This window comes from Corylus avellana, chromosome ca2, assembly GCF_901000735.1.
Source record: "Corylus avellana chromosome ca2, CavTom2PMs-1.0".
Lineage (NCBI taxonomy): Eukaryota > Viridiplantae > Streptophyta > Magnoliopsida > Fagales > Betulaceae > Corylus > Corylus avellana.
In genome coordinates, this window is record NC_081542.1 from 10016091 (window position 1) to 10026309 (window position 10219).

Sequence of the window (10219 nt, forward strand, 5' to 3'; positions counted from 1 at the left end):
AAAAGAAAAGAAAGGAAATCCAGTGGTTTAGGGGTGGCTTGCTTGCCACCCCCAGGCCATGGGGGTGGCCGCCCTGCCACACCCATGGCCCGGGGATGGCTCCCCGGCCACCCCCATGGCCTATGGGTGGCCGGCGAGCCACTTCTAAACCAACGGTTTTCTTTTCTTTCTCTTTTTTTTTTAAATTTATTTTTTTTTTCCTCAAAACGACGTCGTTTTGGGGGGCATATTTTAAATTGATATTTTTTTTTTTCGAAAGGGCATTTTAGTAACTTAACCTTGCCAAAACGACGTAGTTTTGAATTTTTCATTCTATTTGATGGTAATGACTAATGGAGTGGCCAAATTACAACTGCTTGGTAGTTTGAGGGGCTACTTTATCACTTTTTGAACATTAAGGGTCTAAAATGAAAATGACTAGTAATTTGGGAGACTAAATTATATTTTTCCTTTTTATTTATTTATTATTTTTTATTTATGGAAATGTGGTTCGTTTTTAGTTAAAGTCCTGAATCCTGATCACAACGGATCAAATGCAAACTCCTTGCTGTTTGTTTCACTTGTTCATCACTACAGAACAATTTGAAATTTGTAAATTTCCAAAAATAGTATTATATCCAACTTTGAAATTTGTTGGTCAACCTTACCAAATTTAGAAACACCAATCCTTATTAAACTCCTCTTTTTTAGACCGTCAGTCGTCAGCAAACACCCTATCCAAACATTCTACCTCCTCAAATTTCTTCAACTCCACATTTTCAGGCCTACCATCCATTTGGACAACATGTAATCCACGTGGCAGAACCCCCCATAAGGGATCCGGAGCTCTTTATATAGAACAATACGGAATTCAAACAAATTAAGAGTCATTTTTTTTCCTTTCCTTTTTGGTGGGTGTGTTAAGTCTTTATGAAGTTCGGCATACATTGAGAGATCTACGGTCAATATTCTTCTTGTCCCTGTTGTTGTTGTTCAGAAACTAATTAATTAAGATGGCGGGTGGAGGCTTTGTTGCTAAGGGCGGCCGGGATGACAACAATGGCGGCATCACCGCCTTTGTCATCATCACTTGTATTGTTGCTGCCATGGGTGGCCTCATCTTTGGTTACGACATTGGAATTTCAGGTTCGTAAAAAATTTCATACAACCCAGTTTTTAAAAGTGTCATTAATCTTGACAGATAAGTTTTCCTTTAAACTGGGTTAGAATAATTTTTTTTCAAACTGGTCTATAAAAATAATATGTGTCACTTTTCACGTGCTTTTTTAATAAAATTTCTTTGTATATCTCTTAATTTATTTGATTGTGTTTTAATTAAATTAATTATATGCATGCATGCATGCAGGAGGCGTGACTTCAATGGAACAATTCTTGAGAAAGTTTTTCCCATCGGTATACACAAAAATGAACGACGACAAGGGACTGGAAAATGAATATTGCAAGTTCGACAGCGAGCTATTAACGTTGTTCACCTCCTCCCTCTACATTGCCGCTTTGGTAGCCTCTTTCTGCGCCTCTTCCGTCACCAGAATCTTTGGCCGGAAAATGTCCATGTGCTTCGGAGGCCTTGTTTTCTTAGCCGGTTCAATCCTCAATGCGGCCGCCGTCAACATCGCGATGCTTATCATCGGTCGTTTATTGCTCGGTGTTGGTGTCGGATTCGCTAATCAGGTATATAAATTAATATAAAACATTTTAATTTAAAAATGAGAAATTTCACTTACCCTCCTAAACATTACAAGTTTTTTGCAATCATAACCTTGAATTATCAAAATTTACAATATCAATATCTAATGTTTCACCCCTTTTAATTTCACCCATCCATTAGAATTTTTTATTAAATCTTAAAAGTGGATTATGCCCATGCTTTTTTTTTAATTCAAAAAATAAAAATTCTCTGGTGACCCACGGCCAAGCCACTAGACCCGTGTGGACACGCTGTGGGTCACATTTAGTGTTTTTTAGTTTTTTATAAAATGAAATTAATTTTTTAATTAAGGGTAAATTTATAATTTTTAATAAATATTACAATAGTGTAGGGGATATATATTTTAACTGTATACTGTTTGATTTAACCCAAACTCTAAGAGTTGGGGTGAAATTAAAAGGAGTTAAGGGTCTGTTTGGGTGTGCATATGATGGGTCTAAAAGTGCGTTTAACATTCAAAAAGTCGTTTTGAAGAAAAAAGTACCCATTTGATAAAAGAAATTGAAAGCACTTTTAAGAGTCCAAAAAACTCAAAAAAATGGTCAAAACGCACTTTTAGCAAAATATAAAAAATGAAGTTTTTGCCAAAAAACTATTTTTGACTTAAAAATTATATTTTTCAAACACAATATCAAACATGTTCTAAATATGAGAACCGACATTGCAAACTTTAGATATTCAAGATTATGATTACAAAAACCCATGATATTTCATAGGTAAGTGAAGTTCCTCATTCAAAAACATATCTAAAAAAATTGTGACAAAAATGAGAAATTAATTAGTTAAGGAGGGCCAAAAGAACTTGAACTATATATATATATATTAACATTTAAGCATGCATATGGTTTGATTACAATGCATGGAATATTGCATGCAGTCGGTTCCGGTGTATCTATCGGAGATGGCGCCGGCGAAGCTTAGAGGAGCACTGAACATTGGGTTCCAAATGGCGATTACAATAGGGATTTTAGCTGCCAATCTCATCAACTACGGCACGTCCCATATCAAGGCAGGGTGGGGATGGAGACTATCTCTAGGTCTCGCCGCCGTCCCTGCAATAATGATGACCGTAGGATCTTTCTTCCTGCCGGATACTCCCAACTCCATCCTCGAGAGAGGCAACTCCGACAAGGCAAAGCAAATGCTCAGAAAAATTCGCGGCACCGACAACATCGACGACGAGTTCCAAGACCTTGTCGACGCGACGGAGGCTGCGAAGAAAGTGGCGCACCCATGGAAGAACATCCTGCAGCCGAGATACAGGCCTCAGCTCGTCATCTGCATACTGGTGCCCTTCTTCCAGCAGCTCACCGGCATCAACGTCATCATGTTTTATGCTCCCGTTCTCTTCAAAACCATTGGTTTTGGTGATGATGCTGCGCTCATGTCTGCCGTTATAACCGGCGTTGTTAATGTCGTTTGCACGGTTGTTTCCATCTTCACCGTCGACAAGTTTGGGCGAAGGATTTTGTTCCTCGAAGGCGGCATCCAAATGTTTCTGTGCCAGGTATGAATTCAATACGAAATTAACTTGTTAAAATTTGATATATTTGAGTTCGGATCAATGCAGGTCGACCCAAATTGGCTCGTTTAATAAACAGGTCAACCGCTTAACTCATGGGGACCTGTTTGACTCATATAATTATAATTTTTTTTTTTTGTCTTTAAAAAAAATAAAATAATTCCTAACAATTTGGCCAGTCAAACTGGTTATTCATTTATTTGAGTTAGTTTTGGGTTACTTTTTTATTAAATGGGTTCATCACGTACTTATTCAACTAAACAAATCATATGGGGGAGGGTTGACACGAGTAATTTTTGAAATACATCTTGTGTCACTCTAAAAATGAGGTCGCTTTTAAAATTATCATTTGATTAAAATTTAATAGTAATCAATCACAAGCTCAATAGTGATTTTAAGAGACACTGCATCCTTGGAGGAATACAAGATTAACTTGTAGCAATATTACTCGATCGGGTTGACCCTTAATGGATTGGCTAGTCAAAACAGGTCGACACAAACCCGACACGCCAAATTACCATAACGTACATGCATTCTTTTGAAATAAAAACATGCATATATGCATATATGCATATATATTATTAACCAACATTATGTGTGAATTTGGTTTGGTGGCAGATTGCAATTGGAATTTTGATAGGTGTGAAATTCGGGGTGAATGGGCAAGGATCAATATCAGGAGCCGAAGCAGATGTAACGTTGTTCTTAATCTGCATGTATGTAGCGTCATTTGCATGGTCTTGGGGGCCATTGGGTTGGCTCGTACCCAGTGAGATCTGCCCACTGGAAATCCGATCGGCCGGCCAAGCCATTAACGTCGCCGTCAACATGTTTTTCACCTTTATCATCGCTCAAGTTTTCCTCACCATGCTGTGCCACTTGAAGTTCGGTCTCTTCTTTTTCTTCGCCGGCTTTGTTGTCATCATGACTACTTTCGTCTTCTTCTTCTTGCCGGAGACAAAGAACGTCCCCATTGAAGAGATTAACAGAGTTTGGAAGGCCCACTGGTTCTGGGGGAAGTATATTCCCGATGACGCTATCATTGCCCACACCGACGACGTTTAATTAGTTGATCATCCACAGCCGGCCGTTGATAATATTTTTTGAGTTGATTAAAGATTGAAATATTATTGCCCTATACATCTCTCATCAATGTTTTTCTTTCATGATTTAAGACACCCACAAAGATAATTTTACTTTTGATTAATAAAATCCCATAACTCATGATAGCTAGGCTCCATTGGTTTCACATTATACGTACAATGTAGCATATCAAGAAATAGAGCTTGTGTTCGTGCCTAGTTATTTCATTAAACTTTACAAATAGAAGTGAGATTAATTACAATATCATGAATAAAAGCAAGATATTCTTTCATCCACTCATTTGCTCATACAATCTTTGGAGAGCCGCCTTCTCCAAACGATAAGCTTATTCCTCCCTTTTAACGCGATGCACATGCCATGAAATCATTATAACAATAGCAATATGAGCAAAAAGATTAATTAGAGGATGCATGCAGAGAATATGATAAATGCTTTTTTCTTCGTAACCTTTTGATGCATAATAATTTTGTTTTTTTCCGAGTACTAACTTTCCGATGTGGAAGTGAACTTATCATAATTTCTTATATATATATCTATAATGTTTATTTTATATTTTTTTATGAGTAGTACTTGTCATAATTTAGTTAGTGCTGACGTGACATTAAACCTCGCGTTTTCATTAAAAAATTAGACGAACTTATTTATTATTTTTGCATACTCAAGGGATCGAGCTCACATAATATTTTTATACACAAAAAGGTGTTACCACATTGACTGTTTTACAACATTTTCCAAAAATATATATAGTGAAAACACCAACATCCATATATGGATGGAATATATCGTTGTGGCTCAGTGTGTTGTTCATGCCTTAAGGTGAAAACACCAAAAAGTTTTCGACAGCTAGCCTACCACCTACCAAGTAAGATATCACGTCCACCAACTGCAACTTCGTCAGCCCAACTCTTTGCAGTCAACAAGTAATTTGAGCAATTTCAGGACCACGCTTGATCACGTGTGAAATTCTTGACCAGGATCGAACACTATACCAAAAACTCGCCTCTAGCATGCCTTCCGCCTATACCCCTCACTTTCACGCTCAGTCTCTTTCCTCCGGTCGACCCCACCGTTGCTTGACCTCAACAGTACCGGCGACTCACCTCAGCTAGCTACTAGCAGCCTGCCTCTATTTTGTATGAGAAGTAGTGAGAACTGCAGGAGGAGTTGATCACATTGTTGGTGGGCCCACCTAAGAGAATATTGTTTTGTCTCTTTTGATGTTTGTTTGGAAATTGATATCTATATATATTTTGCACAATTTATTACTATTTAAATAATAATAATAATAATAATAATAATAATAATTCATAATATTAATTAAGCAAGTGACAATTTTATTACTTGATAAGAAATTTAAAAATTAATTCATATAAAAGTTAAAGCCTTGTTTTTTTTTTTTTTTTTTTGAAACAAGTTAAAGCCTTGTTATTAGAGAGATAGTGTGAAACAACAAAATTGAGAGAAAAAAAAAATAATAAATAAAACAAATCAAGGACAATGTGGCTATTGATAGACAAGTCCATAATTCTAGTGTAATCCTTTTTATTTTTTTATTTTTATTTTTTATTTTTCATCTATTGATTCGACAAGTGCGGATCTTACTCCACCACTAATATGATCCTCAGCTGTCAACGTGTCAAAGCAAGGACAATAATTATGGATTAGAAAAAAAAAAGAACAAAAAAAAAGGACAATAATTATGGAGATTTGGAGAATAAGCTTACCCGTACATGGTTCTTGGGTATACATGATTAGTATTAACTGTATTGGATTCTTATTGATATCTTAATGGAACTATGATTTAGTCGGACTTAAAGGAGCGCATGCGATTCTCACCATCAACCCTAGCGAGTATGTGTTACTATGGTTACGCCTAGGTATGATAGTCATAATTGATCACTTCGGCCTACTCCTTTTAATTTTTAATTTTTTAAGAAAAAGGCATCAATATTATGGAGAAACGATGCAAAAACCAAAGAACAGTTTTTCCGTTGTTGCCAAAACGAATCCTCTCAATTTCAAAGGAAATAGAGATTAGAGAAGCCAATCGATCCTTTGTATTTGTAGGGACAAAACTGTCATTTACTTTGTTTTGGACAGTTTTACGATTTTACCCATTTAAAAGCGAATTAAGGACCAGATTCTCCAAGTCAGTTGTTGCCATGCTTCGTCACGACTCACGGACCACTTAATGTGAGCCATTGGTGGTCATGACTCATGACACAATTAAGCACTATTAATTTTTTCTAAATTGTCTACGAGTCTTGCGTCACTCTACAATTTTTTAATTCTCCAAAAAGCAACTATTGCGTCATCGTGGATTCCTCAGAAAAAAAATTAAAAAAAAAATATATATGAACCTCTTATATATATATATATATATATATATATATATTAAGAATAAGAAATAAGAACCCAATGTAATTTTATTTTATTTATATATTTTTGCTATTATAAGTTTCTTCGGGTAAAAGATGTTACGTAATGTAAATGACAAAGTTTGCATTTGATATGACGAGGGTATAATTCATTATTCTGTTCCTATCTCGTAGTATTCAACATCTGCTTTTCTTCAAATTAAAAATGCATAAGCTTATATATATTCTAATTATTTTCGAGCATGCATGCTGCATGAATCATGATAGTAATACGACTAAATTAAGTCAAAGAATCCTCTTTTAATGTCGGTTGCTATGTCGGCTATATTTAAGGACACAATCCGATCCCCGGCCATATGGGAAGAGTATTCTGATCAGTATACTAGACAAAGGTGAGAGCTCTCCAATGGCATACCCCATATATAATGCTTATTTCTACTCTCGGGTGGACTTCCCTAAGCCCTCCTAACCAAACTCTTCTCCTTATATAATTCCTCCATAGTTCACGCTCACTTCTTTCACGAGTAATGCTATAAGTCTCTCTTGTGTCATTATTTTTATTTCTCTAAAAATAATGTGGCTCTTAAAATTATTATTAGGTTTGTAATTAATTTTTATCAAATGGTAATTTTAAAAGTCATCTTATTTTTGAAATAACTTTTAGAATTACGCCGCTTCTTCTTCTTCGTGGCTTTGAATTTCTCTCTCCCCACGACCACATGCAGTTACTCTATGCATGCAGTACTCTCAAATGGCATCTTTAGAGGAAGCCTCAACCTTAGAACTCATCAGACAACATCTCCTTACTGATCTTGATCACCTCCATAGAGTGCTTCGTCTTCAATCTCAATCCATCTTTGTTCCTCCAACATCTCCCAAAACCAGCCCACATGAGGCTTTTTTGTTTTTTTGGTTTATGGTGTATGGAAATTTGGGCGCGGTGTCATTATTGGTTGTTTTTGCAAATGATTTTATAACTTTTTTTAAGCGTTTGTTTTTGGTTTTTAATATTTTGTTCTTTGTCCTCCATTTTGAAAATTAATTATAGGTAATCTAAAGTTTGAACTCGGCCATGGCTGCAACAGCAGAAGATCATGCAGATTCAACATTAATCAGTATTGGGATTTATCCATGTGATGAAGATCATGGAGACACAAAAGCATGTACCAAATGTCGGTTCAGCAAGTACAACCAAAATGGAAAGATGTTTGAGAATAAATTATCACCAAGTGACACACAGAAAAAAGGAAGTTATAGGCTTTATTTACGGAGGCAAGATGCAGCCAAATTCTGCCACCCAATTTTTGGTTATCTTTCAAATGGAAGTGAGCTGATTGTCTATGACGTTCACGTGAAACAGCACTGGCTAGTGCGTTTTCGTAGCTGTGGTGGAAAACATCATCTCACCGGAGGTTGGAACCGGTTTGCTGAAGACAAGCAGCTAAGGGGAGGTGATGGCATCACATTTTATGACCTCAATCCAAAGAGAGAGACAGGGACAAGGGTTTTCATGGTTGGAATCAAACGCAAAGGTTGTATTCAGATTCTTGGAGCTCCAATCAATTAAACAACTTTATAGTTTGGCTTTTGTCGTGAGTGATTTTGAAGTCAGCGTCAATATATATATATATATAAACTGCATGCTTGCAATTTTTTTTTTCTTGATGAATAAGTTAGAGTGAATTTTGTTCCTGCATGTATTTTTCTTGGTTTTTGTATCATTTCGATTGCACTGTGATATTTTTTCTTTTTGTTTTTGTAATATATATTTTATATTATAATTTCTTTTAATATGAGTAACATGTGTTACAATATGATTAATAATGATATTTGTTTTTTTTTTTTTTTTTTTCTTATAATACGTTTAATCACTTTAAAATTTTTAATGAACTATTTGTCATAACTTTAAATTACGGGATCGATTTTGTATTTATTACAAACAAAAAAAAGTGAAATCAGGATAATCAAACGACCAGAGTAGTTTGATTTTGTGGGGCACATTATGTACTGTGGACCATGTCAGCTAGGAGTAAATTGCGGATTGGGATCCCCAACAATAATTAGGGAATTGCCCATCATTTTTTTTTTGAAATCTTGGCCATTGAATCTCATCTTAGAATCTACAAACTGTCACGTGTCCTACTAATTAAAAAAATATATATTTTATTATTTAAATTTTAAAACTAAAATATAAAACAAAATAAAATAAAAAGTATGGGGTGGCCGGCCACCCCCAAAGACCGATTGGGGGTGGCTCCATAGGGTCAAACCCAAAAATTTAATTTTTGGGTTTTGCCTTAGAGAGAGGCCGAACTAGACTTATCTTTGCTTGAACTTAGCCCGAGTAAGGCCGACTTAAATAAAGATAACTAGGTGCCAAGCCTTTATATGAAACCATTTCTTTCTCACTCGGAATCATAGCCTACTTTCGTACCAAAGGGTTGAGACTTTCCTTCTGATCTTAGTTCTTGGCATTGGGAATAGTCTCTATAACCTATAGGGTAAGGAGCAATAGACGGAATTCGCCCGAGAACCGTTAGGCTAGGCTCATTAGACGTAGACGAAATTAGTCTGGTATGGCTGAAGAATTGTTTCATCAGTTGAATTTTGGAAGGTCATATCATATTATAAAAAAGAAAACCCTGGCCTTATGTTAAAATAGCTTGCCCCTGAGGCCATGGGGTGGCTCCAGCCACCTCCAACCGGCCCTTGGGGGTGGCTCCGGCCACCCCATTCACCTATTATTTTATTTTATTTTATTTTATATTTTATTTTTAGAACTTAAAATAAAATTACACCGTATGACAACATTTTAGAAAATAGGTCTTTGAGGGCTTATTTTAGTATTTTGGGCATTTTTTGAACTTCTTTATCTCTATTTAAATGGTTTTGAGCCTTTTAAAAATAAATAAGGCTTCAAAATGTGACAAAGTTCAAGAATTTTATCAATCCAATTCTAAATAGAAGGCTTCAAAATGGGGGTGGTTTTGGCCACCCCCATTTTACAAGTTGTGAGCCAACTCTCAAACTTTTTATTTTTATTTTTTATTTTTATATTTTTTATAAAAAACCTTTTATTTTTAATTATGACACGAGTCACATTATGATTGTTTTTGATAGAAATCCGTTAGTTTTATTAATGGAAGATGGGCGGAGATACTAACTCCTTATTTATCGAAAACACACGTACCATCTATGATATGAAACATAACCTAGGTGGAAAGAAAATAAAGGAGTTAAAACTCAAGTACAAAAAATAAAGAAATTAAAAGGGAATTAAAAATAAAAAATATATATATTTAAAAGATATAAAAAAATAATGTATGATGCATTTTAAAAGAGAAATGTTAGGGGTCAATAAGTTCTTTATATTTGACCTATATTTCCTTACAATCAACTATTGAATTTGTAGACTTATGTAGATCTCACATAGGTTAACGGTAGACTCCGCAAATCTAATTGTTTATTGTAAGAGAATATGAGCAAAATATGAAAAACTTATTGACT

The 10219-nt window shown here is 35.3% G+C and overlaps 1 protein-coding gene across 1 annotated transcript; it reads left to right on the forward strand.

Annotated features, from left to right (window-relative positions):
• The first annotated feature begins 879 nt into the window (after positions 1-879).
• On the forward strand, positions 880-4484 carry LOC132170015 (sugar transport protein 10-like). Its single transcript, XM_059580941.1, has 4 exons — positions 880-1125; positions 1346-1671; positions 2586-3215; positions 3849-4484. Exons 1-4 carry the CDS (start codon positions 993-995, stop codon positions 4293-4295), a joined length of 1536 nt encoding a protein of 511 aa, XP_059436924.1. The 5' UTR covers positions 880-992; the 3' UTR covers positions 4296-4484.
• Positions 4485-10219: the final 5735 nt, after the last annotated feature.